This window comes from Stenella coeruleoalba, assembly GCF_951394435.1.
Source record: "Stenella coeruleoalba genome assembly, chromosome: 14".
NCBI classification, from domain to species: Eukaryota; Metazoa; Chordata; class Mammalia; order Artiodactyla; family Delphinidae; genus Stenella; species Stenella coeruleoalba.
Window position 1 is genome coordinate 41,672,770 of NC_137160.1, and position 25,691 is coordinate 41,698,460.

At 37.9% G+C, this 25,691-nt stretch overlaps 1 protein-coding gene across 3 annotated transcripts in view; it reads right to left on the reverse strand.

The window, feature by feature from the left end:
- The window catches only part of ASXL3 (ASXL transcriptional regulator 3), a 174,264-nt gene that overhangs the window by 51,614 nt on the left and 96,959 nt on the right, over positions 1–25,691 (reverse strand). For all 3 annotated transcript variants that reach the window (XM_079942252.1, XM_079942253.1, XM_079942254.1), the window contains one exon: positions 20,543–20,706. In XM_079942252.1, the coding sequence (XP_079798378.1) occupies positions 20,543–20,706 (164 nt within the window). The remainder of the gene's footprint in view (positions 1–20,542; positions 20,707–25,691) is intronic.

The window sequence follows — 25,691 nt, forward strand, 5'->3', positions numbered from 1 at the left end:
GAATTTGGCAAAGTAGCAGGATACAAATTAATGCACAGAAATCTCTTGCATTCCTATACACTAATGATGAAAAATCTGAAAGAGAAATTAAGGAAACACTCCCATTTACCACTGCAACAAAAATAATAAAATACCTAGGGATAAACCTACCTAACGAGGAAAAAGACCTGTATGCAGAAAACTATAAGACTCTAACGAAAGAAATTAAAGATGATACAAACAGATGGAGAGATACACCATGTTCTTGGATTGGAAGAATCAACACTGTGAAAATGACTGCACATGCAATGCAATCCCTATCACACTACCAATGGCATTTTTCACAGAACTAGAACAAAAAATTTCACAATTTGTACGGAAACACAAAAGACCCCGAATAGCGAAAGCAATCTTGAGAAGGAAAAATGGAGCTGGAGGAATCAGGCTCCCTGACTTCAGACTATACTACAAATCTACAGTAATCAAGACAGTGAGGTACTGGCACAAAAACAGAAATACAGATCAATGGAACATTATAGAAAGCCCAGAATAATCCCATGCACATATGGTCACCTTATCTTTGATAAAGGAGGGAAGAATATACAATGGAGAAAAGACAGCCCCTTCAATAAGTGGCACTGGGAAAAGTGGACAGCTACATGTAAAAGAATGAAATTAGAACACTCCCTAACACCATACACAAAAATAAACTCAAAATGGAATAAAGACCTAAATGTAAGGCCAGACACTATCAAACTCTTAGAGGAAAACATAGGCAGAACACTCCATGACATAAATCACAGCAAGATCCTTTTTGACCCACATCCTAGAGAAAGGGAAATAGAAACAAAAATGAACAAATGGGATGTAATGAATCTTAAAAGCTTTTTCACAGCAAAGGAAACCATAAACAAGACGAAAAGACAACTCTCAGAATAGGAGAAAATATTTGCAAATGAAGCAACTGACAAAGGATTAATCTCCAAAATATACAAGCAGCTCATGCGGCTCAATATCAAAAATACAAACAACCCAATCCAAAAACGGGCAGAAGACCTAAACAGACATTTCTCCAAAGAAGACATACAGATTACCAACAAACACATGAAAGGATGCTCAACATCACTAATCATTAGAGAAATGCAAATCAAAACTACTATGAGGTCTTACCTCACACTGGTCAGCATGACCATTATCAAAAAATCTACAAACAATAAATGCTGGAGAGGGTGTGGAGAAAAGGGAACCCTCTTGCACTGTTGGTGGGAACGTAAACTGTACAGCCACTTTGGAGAACAGTATGGGGGTTCCTTCAAAAACTAAAAATAGAACTACCATACGTCCCAGCAATCCCACTACTGGGCATATACCCTGAGAAAACCATAATTCGAAAAGAGTCATGTACCACAATGTTCACTGCAGCTCTATTTACAATAGCCAGGACATGGAAGCAACCTAAGTGTCCATCAACAGATGAATGGATAAAGAAGATATGGCACATATATACAATGGAATATTACTCAGCCATAAAAAGAAACGAAATTGAGTTATTTGTAGTAAGGTGGATGGACCTAGAGTCTGTCATACAGAGTGAAGTAAGTCAGAAAGAGAAAAACAAATATCGTATGCTAACACATATATATGGAATCTAAAAAAAAGGTTCTGAGGACCCTAGAGGCAGGACAGAAATAAAGACGCTGACATAGAGAATGGACTCGGGAACACAGGGAGGGAGAAGGGTAAGCTGAGACGAAGTGAGAGAGTGGCATGGACATATATACACTACCAAATGTAAAACAGATAGCTAGTGGGAAGCAGCCGCATAGCACAGGGAGATCAGCTTGGTGCTTTGTGTCCATCTAGAGGGGTGGGATAGGGAGGATGGGAGGGAGATGCAAAAGGGAGGAGATATGGGGATATATATGTAGTTATAGTTGATTCACTTTGTTATATGGCAGAAACTAACACACCATTGTAAAGCAATTATACTGCAATAAAGATGTTATAAAAAACAAAATTAAAAAACCAACAACCATTTAATGTTTCTGGAATCTTTCCTAAGGGAACAGAGCATGTGAAGAAAGTATTATCCAAAAAATCTACTAAATCTTGGTAACCACAGCAAGAGTGTGTCAATTAAGCCCCAATGCAATGCCTCCATCCAACAGGTTTCTGTGATGGAAGCTCCTCCCCAGAGAGAGCCCCCTCTTCTGAGGGAAAAGGGGCTCCCTTTTCCTCCGCTCCAAGTAAAGGAATGCAGTAACTCAATGGGAGGGGCAGGTCAACAGCTTTCCTCATCCCCTTCTTTCCCTGACATGCAGAGGTTAAATTCCTGGCAAGTGTAGCCAAGAGCTCAGCAGCACCTTTCCTCTACCAGTGATCATTCTACGATGGTAGCTTTACACCAGGGGAAGCAGGCCAGGAATACTGGGACCATGAATGTCCTCACCTAAGCCACCTGTAGGGTGGAGCTTCCATTCCAGCAGAGGCAAGATGTGAAGACCACAGGCTACCATTCCCACCAATCTCTGCTACTAAAGCAAGTGTCACTCCTGTCCCTGGCTCTGGAACAGTGGCTCTAGATTTTTCCCAGGCCAAGAGGGAGTTGATAAGAACAGAGACCTTCTAAGGTTTCCCCCCAAAAGCTGATTTTACTTAAAACAGAGTGCAGGGAAGCTTAAGCTGAAGGATGCTCTTGAAACAAATGGAGATTTTGCTGGTGAGCAATTAAGGGGAGACTGGTAGCTCTCTAAGAGCAACAAGCTAGACCATAGGTCAACTAATTTATCAGAGAGAACCCGGGAAAGATACAGGTAAGAGGTGCCCTCCTAGAGTTCAAACAAATCTCAAAAACTAGCCTCAAAACCATCCCTGCAAAGTGGTCTAATTTAATTGGATCAGACTGTGGACAAATTTATGCCCCAAGGCATTGTTAAAAACAATAAAGCAATTAGGCAGCAATTAATGGAGCCTAAGGGCTGAGTGTGATACCAAATGAGATTGTAAAATTCTTTAGCACAGTCATTATATCTACCCATTAATTTTATCCCCCTTGCTTACCAAGGAAACAGAATACTTAGAAAGAGGCTAACAATGTTTGTGAATGGCAAAATGTAATTTTATTGTGACCACTGAAAACCTAATATAAATTGATTATCCCGTCCCCCAAAGCAAATATAAACAAATTCCTCAAGATTATGATAAATAATGATAAAATTACAATCAAAAGGAATATTCTCCTTCTTTAAGGAAAAAAATACTTTAAATACTTACTAGATTCAGCATAGGCATTTATAATGGTTTAACAGAGAGATCAGGGAAAGGAATAAAGAACTCCAGCATGACTGTGATCATGGCCAAGGCTATGCTCTTGGAGAAGAATCATCAGAGGCTTCATAGTGCAGGAAAATTCAATTTCACTAAAATAATCCAGCCAAGTCTCTAATCAAATTAACAGGAAAACAAAAACAATCCCTGGAGAAGGGTTTGGAGTGGAATCAGTATACAGGTGCAGATAACCTAAAATGTATGGGGAGGGGTGGGGCAGTGGTGGGGAGGAAGGGAGAGGAGCATAAAGAAATAGGAAAGAATGACCCATAGGCTGGAAAACAATCAGGCAAGAAAACTGCGTGTAAGAGGCCCTGATGTTAGATTTAACACAAAAAGGCTTCAAAGCAGTCGTTATAACTACCTTTAAATAATTAAACAAAACCATTCTTAAATAAGTTGAGGAAGGTATGATGACAATGTTTCATCAAATAGAGAATATCAATAAAGAGATAATGACTATGAAAAGAACCGACTGAAAATTCTGGATTGAAAAGTAAAATAACTAAAATGAAAATTTCACTAGAGGGGCTCAACAGTAAATTTGAATTGGCAGAAGAAAGAATCAGCAATCTTGAAGATATGGCAATAGTAATTATGCATTCTGAAGACAACAGAGGAAAAAGGATGAAAAAAATGAACAGAGCCTCAGAGAAACATGGGAAACAATTAAGTGTATCAATGAATACGTAACAGGAGTTAACATAAAGAGAGGAAAGAGAGAAGGAAGCAGAAAAATAGTCAAAGGAATAATGGCCAAAACGTCCCAGACTTAATGAAAATGACCTAAAAAATTGAAGAAGCTCAACATACTTTAAGTAGGATAAATATGAAGAGATCCACACCCAGACACATCATAGTAAAAACGTGGCAAGCCAAAGAGAAAAGTTTGAAATAAACAAGAGGAAAAAGACTTAATATGTACAAGGGAATTGCAATACCATTAACATCAATCCAAAAATAAAATGAAGGAAAACAATCCATTTACAATAACATTAAAAATAATAAAATAGGAAGGGATAAATTTAATAGAAGAAATGAAAAACATACTCTGAAAACTAAAAAAAAAAAAGTCGAAAGAAATCAAAGAAGATATAAATAAATGGAAAGACATCCCAAGTTATGGATCAGAGGACTTAATATTGTTAAGATGGCAATATTCTCAAAAGTGATCTACAGATTTAAGACGATTCCTATCAAAATTACAACTGGCTCCTTTACAGAAATTGACAGGCTGATCCTAAATTCATTTGGAAATTCAGGGTCCCAGAACAGACAAAACCACCTTGAAAATGAAAAAAAAAAAAAAAATTGCAGGACTCACACTTCTAAAAATCTAAAGGAAAAATTTTTTAAGTATAAAAAAAAAAGATTAGAACAGTTTAGGTATTGACACAGAGAATATATTCTTAAGCTAGACACGAAACTCCACATCATACGTGAAAAATCAAATTTTCTACAGAGCTACGGATAATTTAAAAAGAGACTATAGACGTTTGAGGAAAAACAGAAAAATCCCCAAAGCTTCTCTATCACAATAGCATTTAATCGTATATTATTCTGACCCAGCTCCCTCCTTCCAGTTTGCTTGTTCACCTATTCCTACTATGACCATTCTTGGACTCATTATGACCTGTTGTCCACTCATCACTTTACTTTCACCCAGTCCATTGTTCCTCTCTTTTCATCATTCCCTTCCTTGTCAAGTTTAGATTTCCTGGCTCCTCATGTTCCTATGATCCTTGCCCTTCTCATCATCTGGATATGCCCATATGACAAAAGCCCAGTCCGTGGTGGACCTTGCCATTCTACAGCCAGTATTTTTGGAAAAATCCACTCTTTAAAGCAGACAGGTTTGATAATGAAGTCTTCAACTCCAGGCCACGTATCACTCACTCTCAAGCTAGCTTATCCTGCTGCTTTCAATGAACTCAATTTCTCACTCTTCAGTGACTATTTCAAACTCCATTTACCTCAAGCTCTTTACCTTCCTCCCTATCTCAACATACCCATCACTACCAGTCCATGATTTTGACTTCTACCTTTTCTAGGGGGAAGAAGAACCTGTGGTGATCAGACGGGAAACCCCTAGACTTTCTATTACCAAGTGTCACACCCATCTTCTTCACCCGCTTTCTTCCTTCCTTCCAGTTTTCCTGGAAATGGTGCTCTGCTTCCTTTCTAAGGAACACCTCTCCACCAGTGCTCTGATCACTGCCTTCTCCACCCCTGCCTTTGAAGAGATCATTATAATAGGCAACCAATTTCCATTTTTACTTTGACTAGTTAACTGCTCCCTCTCAATGGGTCCTCTATTCCTTTGACAAGAAACATACTAAATCCTCCCCCACATGAAAAAATAAATCAAACAAAACCCCACCTCTCTTCTTCAATCATGCTGTTCCAGTTACCCTTATGACCGTTTACACTTCATAACAAATTTCTTACAAGATATGCCTGTCTCTATTTTTTCCTTCCTTTCTTCTTTAACTCAACCCCGATCCTATGTCCAATCTGGCTTTCCTCACTATCAAATAAGTGAAATGGTTCTAAAAAGTACACTAACGAGAAACAAGGAATTAAAATGATCATCATTTGTAAGTGATATGATTATCTGGAAAACTCAAGGGCATAAAATGAAAAACAATGAAAAATTATCAAAAATTGAGTAAGATGGCTGAGAAAAAAAAATAGCTTTCACATACACAACAATTCTATTACAGAAGGAAAGACCCCATTTACAATAGAAATTTTTCAAAGAGAACAATGGCCTCAAGGTACTCAACAAGAAATCCTTAGATCTAAGAACTTTCTCAACAAGGAATTCTAAGATCTAAGAAATTCTAAGATTTACATGCAGGGGAAAAAATGAAGCAGTCTCTCCAAATTGTCTCCTTCCACTCTCTTTTGAAGCCACTTCTAACTGGTTTTTCCTCCCTACCATACCTCCAAAATTGCTCTTGTCAAGACCACCAGTGAACTACACATGTGAAATCTGATGGTGACCTCTCCATTGTCATCTATTCAATACTTAAGCCTTAATAATACAAACCACTTGCTCCTTAAATATTTACTCCCTTAATTTCAGTGATACAAACACTTGGTTTTCCTCTACCTCACTTCATTGGCTATTACTTTTCAGTTTTATTTGCAAGCTTAATCCCTTTTATTCTGCCATTAAGATATGGAAATCTCAAGGCTAAGTCTTGGGCCCTCTTCTCATTCTATTCTATAGTACATGTCATTTATATCCATGGTCTTAATTAACATCTATATGTTGGTGGTTCCCTTTTTTTTTTTTTAAACTCATGCTTAGAACTCTAACCTTCAGACCTACAGAGCCAACTTCTTATTCAAAATTTCCATACAGACTTCTCAAAGGCACCTCAGATGCAACATGGCCAAAACTAAAAACACGCTTTTCTTCCAGTTTTACCTACCCCAGTAAATGGCACCGACCCACGCATCTATTGGCCTAACAAGACACTGAAGCTGAGTAACAGAGGAAACCAAGGCAGTTATAGTTCACAGGAAGAGAATCACAGGACCAAAGAAGAGAACCAGAGCACCTCAGAGAGAAAGTTCTGGACTTCTCCTCGGAGGAAACAATCGGGGGCTGGGCAAGAACTACTCACAAAGTCTGTTCTCACCAGGCAGACTGGAAAAACACAGGCCTCAGTGATGGGGAAGAATCTGCCATGGACTGAATTCTTCTGGCTCTGCCTAAGACAGCTTAAGGTTCCTAAGTATCGAGCTATTTACGAATCCAGGCAGATCTCATTTTGCTGTGTTACTCCACTTCGCAGATATTGCGTTTTTTTTACAAATTGAAAGTTTGTGGCACTCATGCATCACGCAAGTCTATCAGCGCCATTGTTCTGACAGCATTTGCTCACTTTGTGTCTCTGTGTCCTATTTTGGGAATTGTCACAATATTCCAAACTCTTCCGTTATTATTGTATCTGTTATGGTGATCTGTGACCGGGGATCTTTGATGGCACTATTGTAATTGTTTCAGGGCACCACAAACCACACCCATAAAAGAAGGTCAACTTAATAAATGTGTGGGTTCTGACTGCTCCCTCTGAAGGCTCAGATGAGGGTTAGCACTTTTTAGCAATAAAGTATTTTTTATTTAAGATATGTACATTGTTATTTTGGATATAATGCTGCTGTGCACTTAAGATACTAAGTATAAACATACTTTTATATGCACTGGGAAACTAACAAGTTCGCGTGACTTGCTTTACTGCAACACTTACTTTATAGCGGTGGTCTGGAACCGAATCCAAAATACCTTTGAGGTCTGCCTATACCTTAACGACATCAAGCTCACTTCCATGCCTGCTCACAAGCTTCCTCTCTCTTCTTGAAAATTATATTCCCAGGGGCTTCCTGTACACTCCTCCTTCAATGTTGTTTCTCCTGCTAGACTATAAGCTCCGTGAAAGCAGACGCAGGACAATCTCATGTAACATAGTATCCCCAATGTCTAGCACGTTGCATAGCCCACTGTAAAACTTCAATTACTATTTTAAATACAACTACTTTTTCCTCAGTGGTCTTCAGCTTACTAATAGATATTGTCGAAATCATTTTTATTCTGTTTCAGTAACACACAGAGGGTCTTGTTCTCTGAACTGTCACACTGGGTCTATTTTTTGAACTGCCACATCTTTCCTATGTCGCATAATTGATCTGTCTTTTCATCGTAAGACAGGGAGGTCAGTAGGTGCTGGATCATTACTGGATATTGAGATGGTCTCTTCAGAAACTCTTTTGGGCCCTGTACAAGTCTTTCAGGCTCAGATAAGGAAAAAGTGCATGTTTACCCCACTGATGCTTCCCCAAGTAAAGGTTTGCACTTGTGGGGAGTAGCGATTCATTCTGTAATAAAAAAAAAACGTATTAACCACATGTTTAAGGATATATCAGTGAGGCTAGGCCTCCCTTTAGCTGGCAAAACAGCCAGCCTTTGGACATAGAAAACCAGCCAACCCCTTAGGCAAGCATAGACTGGAAACATTTTCTGCAGTGTTGTAAACGTCCGCAGTTGAGAGGCTAAATCCTAGGGAACATTTCCAGAGAGCAGGAGCCAGATAGAGATTTGTTTCTCCCGAAGGCTCCACTCTTGCCTCCGGCCCTGACAACTCAGCTGGTTTTGCCTAAGGTAGTTTCTACAGTCCCTTTCAGTGAAATCCCACAGGCAGCTCTCTACAGGCGGTCACTTGCACTTTGGACACCTCTCACCTCCGTCTAGTCTCACCTTCATCGCCTCCAGCAGAAACTCCTCCCAGTTTCTGGAATCTGGATGGCATTCTTCCCCCAGGTTCCAGGACTGATAAAGAAATATATTGATGGGAAAAAGCCAGTGTCATTTTAATGGGAATCTAGAAGCAGAGAAGCAAATTCAATACGCACTTATACTGCCACCTTAATCCAGAGGTTCAAACGTTATTAGACTGTTTACTTCCTGCCTATAATTGATTCTTTATTCCTTTACACTGGTCTTTAATAAATTTTACAAATGGAATCAAAATATTTTCTCAGGCAACTTTATTTTTTGAATAGGGTTTGATAACTACTATGAGTTCTAAAGGTGATTTAATAAGTGAAATCTGTTCTCTTCTTTCTACTCTCGAGCCTAGTTTAAGGGTAAGTCATTGTATGACACCTGTCCCTAATGGTCCACGGTGACCTTGGCATTACAATGCCCCTTATGAAAAGGACAGGCACTGATATATCATCTGCCACGTGCATGACTCCCTTTCTCAAATTCTAGTCATTTGTACGATAAAGCAAGGTTAAAGTTCCTTATTCTCCATTCCTGTATAAACTAGTAGTTAAGAATTAAACATACATATATTACTAAATAATTTATATAACAAAAGGTGATTATGCAAATATTAGATGACAACAGTAAATATTTATTAATCTGATAAGCCAATGGCTGGTGATCACACAGGGCCAAAGACACTCCCACAGGCCATGGGGTGGTCACTTAGTATTCAATATAAAGGAGAAAAAAAGTGGTTTAATGCACAGAATGGGATGTTGTCCGGGTTAAATAAGTTTGTGCTCTTCAATTAACTACCTTATGCACGGGACAGAATAGGCTCCATTTGTTGGATTGCCTATTATGTGCAATTACTTGCACATCTGTAATCCAATCCAGTCTAAACATTATTTGATATACACTGAAGCAGATCCTGATAAACAGAAGTTGATGTTAACTATCCAGTTAGCTAAGAAATGAATAATATCCAGATGAAATCACTTCCCTGCATGAGCATAGAGCTCAAATGGCGAGAATGGAAATACCAAGGCGTGGTCGGCAAGGATACCTCTGGTCATGTATGGCTTACTATCACCAGTAAGTGACGGAGGCTGGAAGGAATATTGGATTTCCTAAGTACTTTAAGATATGCTTTCAGAAGCAGGGAAAAAGCCAAAATGTCAGTTCCATTAAAATAATTACATCGCAGGTACGTGCTTACTTTTACCTAGAGGCTTAAGATACGACTATTTTTTCACGTCTTTAATAGTTTTGAATTTCTATAATCTGTTTGGTAAACTGACATTTCATTGTATATGCTATTTGTAGAATAAAATAACGGTATAATTTTAAAATCAACATATACAGTACATAGAGCAATCTCTAAGAGGAGCCTGAGTTATTGCAAATGTATGAGCTATTTCCATGGAAGAAAAAGATGGAAAGCCCTTTCCCATTTGTATTTATAAAGGCTGCGTGACTCTTTAAATATATACACTGATGCCAACAGAGCCATCAGAAATCAATAAATCACATTCTCATGTGCTGTAAAATGTCTGACACACACATTCATTTTCCTGGTCTGAAATTCTCTGCAAAAGGGACTGTGTAAATGTTCCATTTTAGTTTAATGACATTCTCCACAGTTAAAATGATGTGCATTATTACCAGTGAGTTCAAAAACCTGAAGAGCACAAAGCTAGATAGGGTTTTAAAGAGACTACATAGTACATATCCTTCATAGTACATATCCTTCAGTGGCCTGTCATTTAACAGAGCACAGACACACAGATATGAATGCAGGACCAAATCAGGAGATTAGTAAGAATGGATTGAAATGCTGCAATTACCACTTGGACAAAAAAATAACAGGCATAATTTATTTAGAAGCAGCTGGGGGATGGTCCTATAAGTATTTGGAGACACAGCCCCGAGAGGCCGACGCCACCGAATGGAGAAAGAGATGAACATCACTTAAAAATGACACAGACGACAGAAATGACAACAACCTATTCATCAGTGATGTCCAACCTGAAAGTGTAACAAAAACCGAAATAACACTCCACCTGAGTTGACATTTATTCCACCAGTTGCCCTATATTTTAAAAAGGTCTCAAAATTGTTCTACGTAGACATCGTTTCTAAAGTACAAATTCTTAAAGAAAGAAGGGATCTGTCATGTATAATCTAGAAGGTTCTAAGAATTCTGCAAGCACATCTTGCAGAGAGCTAAGCAGAAAAGGCAACATCTGAAATAAACCCCAGCCCTGAATTTATTAAGCCAGTATTCCTACGTGGGGACTGAAGGAAGAACTAGCTACAATTCTGCCTGTTCACTGGCACTGAGCAATGTTGCTCTGGCCTCTTGTTTCTTTGTATTTGGTCTCTGAACCAAAATGCTGTGGCCAAGGAGATGACACTTGACTCATGCGTTTACCCAAAACTGATCATATTCAAGGTGTGTTATTCTGAGACTCTTCATTCAAAATGTAGCTTTCTTCCTTTAATCCACATTTTCCTTTCCCTGAGACCTCCACTCACTCTAGCTCCTCTGACCTAACTTTTCTTCCTATCCAGCCTGGACCCCATAATCAACCACCCCAACAAGCATCTCACAAGTCCCCTACAACCTTTCAGCTCCTTTGTAAATCTCCAACACCCTGGCAAAATCCAACTCCTGGCACCAAGCTAAGTGTACCAATACTTAGCACTGTGGGGTGGAAAACACAGAAGCAGACCAAGTGTGTCTGCTGGCATCTGAACTCAGATGGGGCCTCAATGCTGTTCAGCAGCCACTTCTTCCCCAGGATGAAGCCACAGTACAGTCCATCAGGCTGCTTTCCAAAGCCTTTAACTCTTGTGAAAGCCCTAATTCTCTAGCCTCTGAGAAGACAAATACACCACCACCCAGCTGAAAACCCCTCACTCTGCACCATACTCTTCACACTTAGTTATTTCTTCCCTCCTTCTTTCCTGCTTCTCTCCTCTCTGATCTCAGAAATCAACACTTCTTTTTTTCTTAAGCCAGCTTCTTTACCAAGAGAGTCCATTCCTTGCCATCTCTTCTAAGACTTCCATCCATAAATCAAATCCTCTCTCTTCTATCGTCAATTTCTTCTATCAACTGCCTCAGTTTTTAGGACAAAAACATGTTTAAGCCCATCCTAGCTTTAAAAACATACCAATCTTTTGCTATTCTCAAATGCGTAATAAATACTTACTGCCTAAAAGGGGTATTCAACTCTTCCTTCCCCCTCAAATCCAATTACCAAATCATGATGATTTTATTTCTAAAATGCCTGTATTCGATAGAATTGCCCCCCCCTCCGCCCGCACAAGTTCATAGGTTGAAGCCCTAACCATGTGACTATATTTGGAGACATGGCCTTCAAAGAGGTAATTAAGATTAAATGAGGTCGTATAGCTGGGCCCCAACCCAATATGAGGGGTGTCTTTATAAGAAGAGAATGGGACACTAGTGATGCAGGCATGCAGAAAAAAGGTCACGTGAGGACACACAGAGAAGGAGGCTGTCTAAAAGCCGAGAAGAGAGGCCTCAGGAGAATCGAAATATGCTGGCATCTTGAATTTGCAGCCTCCAGAACTGTGAGAAAATAAATTGCTGTTTCTAAGTCACCCAGTCTGTGGTATTTTGTTATGGTAGCCCTAGCAAACTAATACAATGTCTCATGAATGAGGCCTTTCCTTTTCACTCTTTGGCTTCGGCAAAAGTTCTTATGTTTATCAGATATGTTAAACTAGCTTTCTAAGTGGCTTCCCAGGCTATATTCATTGACTAGGAAAACACTTACTGAGCACTTACTATATGCCAGGCACAGTGAATGGGAGAAACAGAGCCACTGTCCTGGGGCTGTTTATTTTCATGAGGAAAGACAAATGAACAGATACATAACCAAGTTAATCATAGACTGTGACAAGTGCAGGAAAGGAAATAAACAGAGAACTAAGACAGAAAACATCCAGAGAGGCTACTTTAGATGGGAGGGGAGGAAAGAAGAGCCTTTATGAGGAGCTGACATTGAGACTTGGTGGAGAAGAACGAGCTGGCCTTGGCAAATGATGCTGAGAAAACATTCCTGGCAGAGCCGTGAGAAAGCACAGAGGCTGAGAGAGAACAGAAGCTGAGGTTTCAGAGGCAGGAAGGAAGATAGTGTGGCTACACCACAGCCAGGTGGAGAATGGGGGAATCTCTCCTCTATTCCATGCTTCATTCTTCCAATAGAGCTCTTTTTCTATAATATAAATCTAATAATGTCATGCTCCAAATGTAAAACCTTGCTATGTTCTACATGGCCTTTTTTACAGGCTTGCTCCAGCCTACCTTTCTAGCCTCAAGTTTCTCACCCTATACCCCAGTCATCTAAAATTATGCGTGGACAGACATCATATACTTCTCTGCCTCTCTCTCGGGTGCCAGGAGCATCATGTAGGGAAAGAGCATCAACTTGGCACCAGACAAACCTGTGTTCAAATTCTGGCTCCCACGTTTTTACTTGGAAGAAGTTAGGTTAAGTCCTTTTCTCTCCCTGATCCACAGTTTCCACATATGAGGTGGGGTTAGTAATGCAGACTCTTTGGAGAGTTACTGTAAGCATTAGTGCTCATCTCTGTAGGAGGCCTAGCACTGTAGGTAATCAGTATTATTATTGATACATATGTTTCCTCTACTAGGAATGCCTGACACACTTCTTAACTTGGGAAACTTCCTCCATTGTTTTGGACCTAGTTCAGTAATACCTTCTCTTGAAACCTTCTCCAACTCCCACAGACAGAACATAATCACCTCCTCCATGTCACCTTAACACAAGGCATATACTAACACCATGGCATGGCTCTGGACCTACAGGTCTTCACCTCACGCCCAGCCCCACTCTTCTCTAACCATTACTTCCCTCAAGGTAGGAAGTGGAACTTACTAATGTTTATATCATCAATGCTTATCCGGCACATAATACACGTTAAATAAACACTGGTTGAATGAATGAACTCTATACCCTAGTCCTCCCCCAAACCACCAGAGTCTGCTTACATCCACATCATTCTACTTCCTCAAAAGGTCTGTCATTCAGGAGCCCGGCAGGTACAGGTGGCTCATTCAAGTCATCATCGTTCAAAGAAAGTAGATTAAAGTGACTATTTATAAAGGTGTGGGCAGGATGCAGCAAAACCACAGAGGACAGTGCATTAAACCAGAGCTAATGATGGGGGCTAGTATTTGACATGAACGGTAAGGGGAGAAGGGGGTGATTGGAATTTGGACAGAGAGAGCTGTGTGGCAAGGGCCTTCTGACAGAAGCTGGTCAGTGGATGTGGCCCGTGCTGACCACACAGGGCAGGTGAGGGGCTCAGCCTCACTTTTCTTCCTCCACCCAATCCCCTGTTGGGGCTTCCCAAGAGCTGAAACCTATTAGAATCCAGAAGGCCTTCTCCTCCCCCTCCTGAGGAATTCAGGCCTGAAGCTAAAATTAACATAGGTCCCTGCATGAGGGGCTCACGATGGCTCAGAGTGGGATCACTGCGCCCAGCGGGGTGAGGTAGAGGGGAGGCCTGGGGAGGAGCTGCAGAGACAGAGCACGGTTTGGTGGTGGTGGGGCGCCTGTACAGGCCAGGCCTGGTAAGCAGTGTCAGGGGTCAAGAAGGAAGTGGGGGGAAGGTGCCCAAGCAGGGTGGGTGGGTACGTGGGCCGTCATGGAAAGTCAGAGCCTCAAGGAGACCATCCCCATGGGGAGGTATGCTGGCCAACATGGAAGACTGGTTACCTACAAGGGGATTAATCGACTACTTAGATATATTAAGGATAATAGAAACTGAGTTTCTCACTGTCACTGTCAAACAGCTTTGGAAAGGGAGAAAACCAGAATGAACTATGGGGTATTAGATTAGCGTTGAAGGTATTAGTGTGAATTCATGGTTTACAAGATACAGAGGAACATATAGAAATAAATGCAGATAGAAATTGTGCTATGTTTATATATAGGCTCATACTCTTTCTTCTATAAGATGTCCCTTATCTCCAAGACACAGAAGGAGGTGTTCACACACACATACATGCACATACATGTATGGATGTATGCATTCCTATATATACATACATATATTTCCTAGGTCTGTCATAGATCTGGGAGAAGCAACACCCCAATAGCAAAGAGCAAGTGTTTCGTGAGATACTGACTTCTAAATACCATCTTCCACTAAAGGGAACCACGGCTCCTTGGAGAAAGGATTCATTCCAGGGCTGAGACAGGGAAAGTACAAGATGAGACTGAAACAATTCCATGTATTTTAAAGTAATGAAATGCTCGAAGAGTGATGGAGACACGTCAGAAGACACAGGAGCCAGCTTGAACAGGCTCCTAGTGACCAAATGTGGACAACTGAGCATAATAACCTATTGAAAAACTAGGAAACAAGGAAACCATACAGATAGGAGTAAGTGGATAAATTGAGAGTCTCAAGAACAGGATATATCCTCACAAAATACTATTTAATTACAAAGAGGGAAGAAGTAACTTTACACTGAAGAAACTCGGCGGATACATTTTAATCAAATGACTGGGAGAAATCAAAATTGTGTGCTACCTCATAGGTGCAAGGAGAATATAGCATCATTTATCGTATTCCTCCCAACGGTACACAATCTGAATCTGATCACTAGGAAATATGACACAAACTAACATTAGCCTATAATCTTCAAAAGTGTCAAAATCATGAAAGTCAAGAGATGATTAAAGAACTCTTCTAGAATGAAGGAGACTAAAAAGATACGACAACTAAATAAAATGACAGATTCCATACTGAATCTTGTTGCTAAAAGTGACATTACTGGGACAGGTGGCTAAACTTGAATAGAGTCTAAGAATCACACAGTAAGAATGATCAATGCTAGCTTCCTGATCTTGATTGGCTGCACTGTGCTTATGCAAGAGGACGCCCTTGTTTGTAGGAAAAAGCAGGCTTAAAGTCATAATATACTGAGGGTGGGGGGAGGGATGGATAATGAGGCTTGAAACTTCTTCTCTAATATATCTTTAAATTTTGTGAAAGTTTATGATTATTTCAAAATTCAAAAAAAAAAAAAAAGAAAGGAAGACAGAGGCATCCTTTCTCTTGATGCAGTAGTCCATACGTGGATTACTCTCCATATACAGCCTCCTGGAGCAAAGCAGAGAAAAGAAGGTGGAGGGTGGATCTAAAGGAACAAAGAAAAGATGTCCCACTTACTCCCCAGTGACTTCCTAATGTCCATCTGAGACACTTGCCTGTACATAACCTCCCCATTGATGATCTCTCATGGATTTGCTATTTTCTATCTATTCCCTGGCTCCTCCCATACCCTTTCTAATACTTTCTTACAAATATATGTACTCCTTTGGGATGGCCATGATATCTCACAGGCTCATCAAATCCCATAGCTGACAGTATAATCTACGTAAATTTTAATCACTAATTCCATCTTCTCCAGTCACAAAACCTGAATATATATAGCCATCTTTGGACATTTCATATAGTTTATAGAAGCATCTCAACCCAACGTGTTCAAAACCAAACTCAACACCTACCCTACTACAGTGGACATGATAGTTGACTTCTCCCCCACCCTCCACTGCATAGCCTCTAATAGAACTTCCTAAAAACCAGATTTCTAAAGTTTTCCTGACATCTCCACAGTGCACCATTCTACTTCAGGAGTTGGTGAGCACCCTAAAATTCAGGAGTAGGCCTGGTTGCTTTAAACCAATCCGCATATTCCACTTCCTCAGCTAGGGTCGTTGTTTAAGAAGTAGTCACTGTGATCTACTGATACGTAGTATCATTCTCGTGACTCAGGTTTATCTTTGAAATACTGGGACAGAAGTATTTTCTCCATGAATGTGAACCAATAGGCAAATACCCATTTTTGGATTCAGGTAGCCATCCTACTACAAAGGGATTCAGGTTTAGAAGAGTGCCAACAAGGGAGAGATTTTTTAAAAATGAATTCATTAAACACCGTTAAATGGGTCCTTGATAATAACTGAATTCCAGGACCAGCAACCAGAAGCCCACTCTAACCTCCATCTTATAATTACCTGAGCCAATAAATCCCCTTTATATTTAAGTCAGTTTGAGTTCGGTTTTCTGTTGCTTGCAGTATAATGTGTGGAAAGCAAACTTAAATATAAAACTAGTTGTGACACTGTCATAAAACAACTAGAAGTATGTAAAAAAATGTAATCTAAGATAAACAGACCTCTAGAAAAAGAAAGAAAAGTACAAATATAGAAAAAAAAATACAGGTTGGCTTAATGATAGTTGGCACTGGCAAGGTAAATGGGAAACCTAGCTTCCCTTACTTTAAAGATGTAATAATGAAATAAGCCTTGGCTTCATTTGGCCCAGAATAGGACAGCCCATAGGACTGCTTCAGGGGAGAAATCAGGCAGAAACCTGGGGTAGTCAAAGGAGGGAAACGAAAAAACTGGGAATTTCAAATTTTGTAAAAATACGTGAAAACAAGCTTTTGTACAAGTGAAATTCATAGGTATTTCACATAATTACAGTACCTTCCACTCGCTCAAATAAATCTTTGTAATCAGATTCACATTTCCATGCCTTTCCTACTCATTCTGGCCTAGAAAATGGTGATGTTCACCGACTTTTGGGGTTTTATAAACTGAAGTGAAATAGACCGGTTTTGGAAGGTTGTTTCATCAAGTTGCCTGTTCCTTTCTGCTGGGAGGTAGGGTTGAGCTCAACTCTAGCAGGGCCCGGAGAAAGAGCTCTAAACTTCTTGATGTCAAATGCTAATAGGCCCACAGAGCCTTCCTGTCCTCCCAAGTCACCCTAAATAAAATCTCCATTTGCCTTCCAGACCTTCTACAGACCTTCTTCTTCCAGACCATCCCATAGGCAGTGTCATTTATTCCCACTCTTCTGGGTTGAAAATATGCCGGGAATTCAGTCCTTTCTTTTCTTTTCCAAGGCCAATGTCTAAGGTCAGACTCTTATCTCTTATTTCAACTACTGTGACTGTCTCTTGCCCAGTCTCCCTGGGTCTTATCTTTCTGCCTCTCCAATACATTTTTTTACAGAGCTACTGGCTCCTAAGAGAAAATAATGACAATATGTTATTTATCCTTTGGATCTTCTTCTCCTGCCCTATGTCCAGGCACTAAAATATTTATTTAAATTATTTTATGAATGCTGTGTCTCATTTGAGAAATCTCTGATGGTGCCCACTGGTTTCAGAAAAAGTTAAAAGAGCTTAATCTGCAACCAGGGTCATCGAGGTTTAGACCATATTACCCTTTAGCACAGCATCCTACCACACACACAGCAAGTCTGTGTAAACGACAAGCTCTCCCTCTGTAAAATTCACTTTCCCTTGGCTCTACTTACAAAACACCTATTAGTCCTTCAAGGTTCAAGTGAAGTATCTGTTCCACCATAAAATCTTCTCCAATACTACTTTCAGATTAAAGTTTTTCATCCTTCTGCCTTCTGAGGACTTTATATTTCTATTTGACATTTATGTCACTCTGCCTGGTCTTATACTAAATTTGGTATAGATCTATCCAGTTATCAGACTTCTTTCCTAGTAAAGAGGAAACTGTATTTCAGCATGAGGTTGTCTTTCTCCTCCGTCTGTTATTCCTCTGGAAGATTCATTCCTGAAGCCTCTGTATTTAGCACAGTATATGCAGCACATAATACATGCTCAGTAAGTATTTCTTGAATAAATGATTTCCCAATGGACTACATGTTCTTTGAGAACAGGTATTGTGCCTTATTCATTTATATTTCTCACAGTGACTGGAAAAAACTGAGTAACAGAAACTGCTACAGGTTGAATTCAATATTAGGCTTATTGACACTGCCTCCTGGGTTCCTGAAATATTTGGCTAATCCAAGGACAATTTGTCATTTCTTCTTTCCAAAAAGACTGGAGTACTTTACATATGCCAAATCTTATTCCAGGATCTGGAGGTACAACTGTAAACAAGACAAACCACACATACGTTGAAGTGCAGGCAATAGTCACGTAGCTAATAATCCACCTCCCCCTGCCGAAAAAATAAAGTTTTTCTAAACACCTGAACTCAATCCTCAGTCACACCAGCTTGAAACCCAGGAATGATCAGGGGCTTCTCCCTAGACCTTGCTTCAAGTGTTATTTGACAAAATGTAAAATTGCCACCACTGGATGATGGTGCTACTGATGATGGTGGTGATGAGGAAGGTGACTGCATGGTCCTACTCCTCTTCGAGTTCAAGGCTATTCTCCAAATTCAAGCCCTCATTCTGCCTTTTGGAATAACTAAAATTGCTTTCTAACAACACTTTCATGCTTCCCATCTCTAACATTCCCTTTTCAGTATCGCCAGGATAATTTTCTTAAAAAGCAGTGATCTTATTACATTATAGCTCTGTTCAAAAGCCCTCAGTGTCTTTGCACTGCAAACACAGCGTGAACACTGTTTAGACTCCTTAGTGTCACACTCAAGGCATCTTCCAAAATTGACTTCTAATTTGTCTTTCCAGACTCATTTGCATTGTTGTTCCTATAATCCAGACTCCCACAAAATCAGCTTTTGATTTGGTATCTTTGAATCTTTCACAGAAAATACATCTCCATCTATTTTATTCAAATTCTGCCTATACCTCTAGGCCCAATTCAAGGATCTTGTATTTGTCTCTGATTTTTTCCCTTCTACATATAAAAGCTCAGTTTACTTTGTGCTCTCCCCGCTAAGCTTACCTGTTTCTACCTCATATTTTCATTGTTCAGGAAAATAGCTTCTGTATCCAACTAGAGTGTATTTAATCATTGATTCAATAAACATGCAATAGGCACTTACTAATAGATATTTCCATTATTCCAAAGCACCAAACATGTATTATATTCATAGTAAATACTGAACAAATTTTCAAACAAAAATGTACTCAAAATCAAAATAGTATTTTTCTAAATATGAACAATAATCCCCACCAAAGAGATACATAAGAATGATAGAAGACAGCAGCTTATCAAATTTTAAGTATGTATGAAAGGGTGGGTAAGTTAGGAGAAAACAGAATCAAATAAAAAGCTAAGAAAATTTATTCAAAATAATGTGGAAATATTGAATCAATCTTGCCCATTTCAATTTATGGATGTACCTATCATTTTGAGATACAAATTCATAAACACATGCACATTATGTCCATCAACTGGAAACTATATACAGTGTCAAAATTTATTGAAATGAGAATCACAAGGAAATGTAACAGTTTTGTGAAATTTAATAAAAGTTGATGCGATGAGATTTTTTTTTCTTTTCAAAGGAAACAGCTTTAGAAGATGATTGATGCCTGCTATTATGAGTCTATATTTGTATTTCCTTATTTTAGAGGCTTTTAAAAAATACAAAAATACACTTAAAGCACTTTTAGTTATACTAAAAAAAAGATAAAAGGTGATTATTTATAGGCAATCATACTCACAATGATAGACTCTCAGAAGCCAAATCCAAACATAAATTTTAAATGGTTTAAATGGTTTTTGGAAAGAACTGAGAATGAAAATATTTACATAATTTCTTAGAAACCCTGGCTTTTTATTGCTGCACTTCAATATTCCCTCGGGGCAAAGGGGAAGCTACTTCAAAGATTTATTTGATACTGGAACGTTTGATTTCTTTGTTTTTCCTGCCCAGTGTAGGTAGGTCTGTTGTTTTCACTCTATGGCAATGTGCTGTATTTTAAAATTTGAATTTGCTCACTAGTGATAATGAAAAATGAGTCTGTTTAGGCAGATTAAGCAAACACACCAATGCTAGCATTTAAGTATATAAATTACACAAATATACTAGATTATTAGAAAACTATCCATCCATGTATCAGTCATCTTCGATAACAGACCTGCCAGTTCATAATAATATAACTGGTGACTAATACCAAATGTCTGAAACTTCTACTTACCTGCCTATCCACTTCTGGGAGCAAAAGCAGGAGGTATTGTTGAAAATGCTGAGGTAAGGAAGCAAACGTATGTTTATTTATTAATGCCCTCAAGTTAGTGTTGACAAGAATAGATCCCGGGGTTTCTATGTCAATATCCTCAGCTTTGGTCCATTTCAAGTGTCCTGTGATAAATAAGCAAGAGGTATGAATTCACTATAGATTGGGAAAAACATACACCTGTACACACACATATGTATACTGACTATATATATATATATATATATATATAAAATATATATATATATATATTTGATAATGTATTTAATTCTATCTCTTTTAAGAATGATATTTCAGAATGAAATCTCCAAAGTTTCTTTGGGTTTCTATCTTGCCTTAGTTGTCTTTAATTTTCATAATGTCTACTTCACTCAATACCATCTGTATTTTTAACTCAAAGTAGCACCAGGTGTAGATAAAGAAGTATTTTAATTACGGTCCTCCAATTAATCAGAATCCTCAAAAACTTTAGGAGCATAAATGGTAACAACTACAGTTTTTGTAGATTCTATAAGACTTAGGATCAATGATAACAATAAGAGTGCTGTTAATTTTAATGGAGATAATGAGAGCATTATAGCTGATAGCTATGTGCTCCCCAAGTGTCATGCACAGCACTAAGCACTGGAGTATTTCAGAAGATGCCTATTCAGGGTAATTTAAGGGTAATACTTTAAAACAGCAATCCTTTATAAAAATATTAGCTGTGAGGCCTGAAATGCCAGTATGCTTTGTAGGATAATTCTACAACTCAGGTACAATGACCTCCAACAGACGGCTGTATATAGAGCCCACAATTTGAAATTACGACACACAAGGGAACAATCCACCATAAGGGACAGTCAGCTGATGCATCAAACGGAAGAATTACCACTCTCAGTTGCTTGAGTTAAGAGAATCACTTGAATGTGATTTTAATAGAGTGTGATTTAAATCAAGGGTCAGCAAATTATTGCCCACGCACTATATCCAGTCCAGTGGCTGCTGGTAAATAAACTTTTACTGGAACACAGACATGCCCAATTGTTTAGCTACTGTCTAGATGTGCCTTCGCACTACAATGCTGAGTTGAATAGTTGTGACAGAAATCACATGACTCACAAAGCCTACAGCATTTACTCTCTGGCCCCTAACAGAAAAACTTGCTGCCCCTTGTTTTAAACAATAGAAACAAAAAAGAAAATAAACTCATTATGAAAAAACAGGACACTGTAATTTTAAAAATAGGCAGATTTGAAACACAAACAGATAGAACTTCTAGAAATGAAAATTTAGTTTAAAAATTTTTTAAAATATTCCATGGATACAATGAAATAACTATTGAATAAATATAGAGTTGATGAAAATATCTTGAATGCAGCATTAAAAATGATGAGTCAAGAAAGCAGGATAGAGAAAAAATAAAGGGAATGGAATAAGCAGTCAGGATGCACATTTACAGGAGTTGGAGAATGAAAAACCACAGCAAATGGCAGAGAGGCAATATTTGAAGAGCTAACGTCTGAAAGTTTTAGAACTGAAAAAATGATAAGAGTCCTCAGATAAAGCAACATACCAAATCTCAAAAAGGAAAAATACCCATTCCTCCATCCGATGTGTTGAAATAGCAAAACATCAAAAATAAAAAGAATACCTTAAAACAGTTTTGAACAAAAATAGATTACCTCCAAAGGGATCACAATAAGACACAGGAACCTTATCATCAATAAATTACAGATGACAATGAAGTATCTTCAAAGGGCCAAAAGAAAAGAAGCATTGATCTAGAATTTCGTTAATAAAGTCCCTTTAAATGGCAATGATATTAACGATATAAGAATATTTTCAGTATCCAAAATGGAAACTATCCCTTAGAGAATCTTGCTGAAAAAGTACTAGTGGATGTTCTTAACAAATAAAGAAATTAACTCAAAGAACGAATGAGTGGGTTGCAGAAACAACGACAAACTAAAAGATTCACAGACATGAGTAACTCCAAATAAACATTAACAGTGAAAAATAATACTAACAACTAATGAGAATTAAAACAAAATGGAAAAAAACCACAAAAAACAGGAGACAGCAATTGCATGAGAGATGGGAAGGTGTGATTGAAATGAGAACACCATATAACCCTGGCACTGTTTGGAAACAGGAGAGATACTGTTAGTTTGTTAAAATTCTACAGGTAGTGTCCTTCTTTGTTTCTTGTAAGGGTCTTTATTTTAAAGTCTATTTTGTCTGATATGAGAATTGCTACTCCAGCTGACTTCCATTTGCATGCAAGGGATCAATCCAAGATTTAACAATTGTAAATATTTATGCACCCAACATAGGAGCACCTCGATACATAAGGCAAATGCTAACTGCCATAAAAGGGGAAATCGACAGTAATACAATCATAGTAGGGGATTTTTAACACCCCACTTTCACCAATGGACAGATCATCCAAAATGAAAATAGCTAAGGAAACACAAGCTTTAAATGATACATTAAACAAGATGGACTTAATTGATATTTATAGGACATTCCATCCAAAAACTCTGTAGGTAGTCAATGGGAGAAATAGAAAAGACTTATAATTTCCAAATAAATTCATGGAAGGAAAACTCAATCACATGAAGGCATAAAAGGAGAAAAAGATTTTTGATTAAGTCCCCAACACAGTAAAAAAATACAAATGGATTTCATATTAGATTTTAAAAGTAACACAATCTGATTATATACTGCTTTACAAGAGATATACTTAAAATAAAAATCACATGGAACAGAAGAAAATGAGGAGATAAACTAAGACATACCAGGCAGACATTCAAAACATCAAAAAAAGCAATACCACAATATTAACATCAAAGATAAACAAAGGTAAAAAAAAACCTTATTGGGGATAAGAAAGTAATTCCTTGAGTATAAAAGGAATAATTCACTGGAAAGATACAATGACCTAGAGCCTGCATCCATTTCAACAGCATAGCATTCAAAATTTAAAATTGAGAGAATTAAAAAGAGAAATTGGCACTATATAATGCCAGTGGAACATCTGAACATATTTTACCAGACATTGAGATAACAAGCAAAAAACCTGTCTTATGAATACCAAGGACTTTAAAAACTCAATAATCGATCTTAAACCAATGAATTTAACATAGGACACTGCACTGAGCCCTTAAGAGAAAGCAATTTTTTGGTCAGCACTCAGGAAACAGTAAAGAAAACAAAAAAAAAACAACAAAAAACCCCAAAAGCTGACCACTGAGTCTCAACAATACTGAAGAATAATATAAAACCTCATCTCTCTATGCACAAAGAAGTAAAATTAGATATCAATAACATAGCAACTCTCCAATCTTCCCACACTCATTATATATTTGGACATTTGGAAGTACACTTCTAAGTACCTCACAAGTTAAAGAAATGTTTTGTAATGGAAATTACAAAATATTTACATTCTAAATGATAATGCCAAAATTTGTAAAATGCAGCTGAATTTGTTTTAAAAATAGATTGTATATATTCGAGAGTAGAAAAAATATTGAAAATTCAAGAGTTAAGTGTGCAAATCAAGAAGTTAATGAATGAACTATAGAATAAAAACCGGAGAAAGAAGAAAGGAGAAAGATTGTAAAGAATAAGAGTACACATTCATGAAATAGAAAACAATGAAGACCATCAAGAACAGAAAAAGGATTTTTTTTAAGACTAATAAAATAGGTATAAATCTAGTGAGAGATGGCATAAATAAACATGAATAGGAATGAAAGGTAGGCACATAATTTGAGATACAGTATAGATATACAAGGCAAATAAAATTATAATTAAAATTTGATTTTAAATAGTATAATATGCATAAAAATCTACTACTATGACTTTAGCCAATATCTTTGAAGACATAAAGTATTTCAAGTTTGCAAATTTTCAAATTATATTAAAAATAGCAAACCTCAATAAATTTGTGAAAACTTTTGTAAAATAAATAGACAACCCCTCCTTCCCCACATACATGCACAGCACATATTACAAATAGCTCTAAAGACGAATTTTACCAATACATCAAGGAACTCTCCCCCCACTCATTTTATACTTATTCCAGTGAATACGTAAAGAAAGCTCTTCAGTTCACTTTATGAAGTTAATATAACTTTTATTCCAAAATAAGGACAAACAAAGACAATATGAGAGAGAAAATCTGTTGGCCAATCTCACTTATAAACACAAAAAGTACAAAAATTTTATCTATTTTTTTTTGCCCAACAAACTCCTAACATTTGTTAGGAATGAAGTCAAGGTGACAGGTATATAGATGTATGTTTTATTAGCATCTGTATTTTTCTATATGTTTCAAGTATTTCACAGGGAGATAAAATAGACTACAAGAAGAGAATTAGGAAGAAGCTTATTTTCTCAGCAGAGAAGGCAAAGGCAAAACCTAGAGACAGAAATGTTGAAAATACAGGAAAGGAATTTGCTTAATGCTTACGTATGGCCGAAATACTCTCCATATGAGGGAGTTGAGGTCATTTACCAAGAGTAACTTTGGGAAGGAGTATTGGGGAAATGAGAAAATCATAAAATTTTAGAAACATGTATTATGGACAATGTGAGAAGTAGAACTTATGCTGTTGGTTACTATTTGGTATGGTTCAAAATATTTAAGGGTATCAGGGGGAAAAAAAGACTATGTGCCTCTCTAAATGTTTTATGACAAAGTCAAAAGAAGATCTATTTCAAAGATGTCCATCTAAGCAAAATTATGTTTTATAATTTTGGAACAAAGACAGAGCAGATGAACTTACTGCTAAATTTGTTGCCACACAGGATGTTTAATTCCATTTTAATTATCCTTACATACTTACTCTTAATTGGCTTAAGAACAAGCTCATTATATCTGATTGTCTTATCTCATTAAAGCTGGTACCTCATCTCCCTACACTAAGCAGAGGAAGAAAAGAGGTAGTCATTTTAGTGTCTAATTCCTGGACACTAGAGAGTATAAAGTAGCTGAGGTCCGGAGAAGCAAAGAAGCAACAATTGCCGAATTGCCACAGTAAGTGTCTGTGCTATAGAAGATGACGCTTTGTAGTCATAATAAAAATCACGGGACAGTGTCTGATCAGGATCAGGGAAATTATTA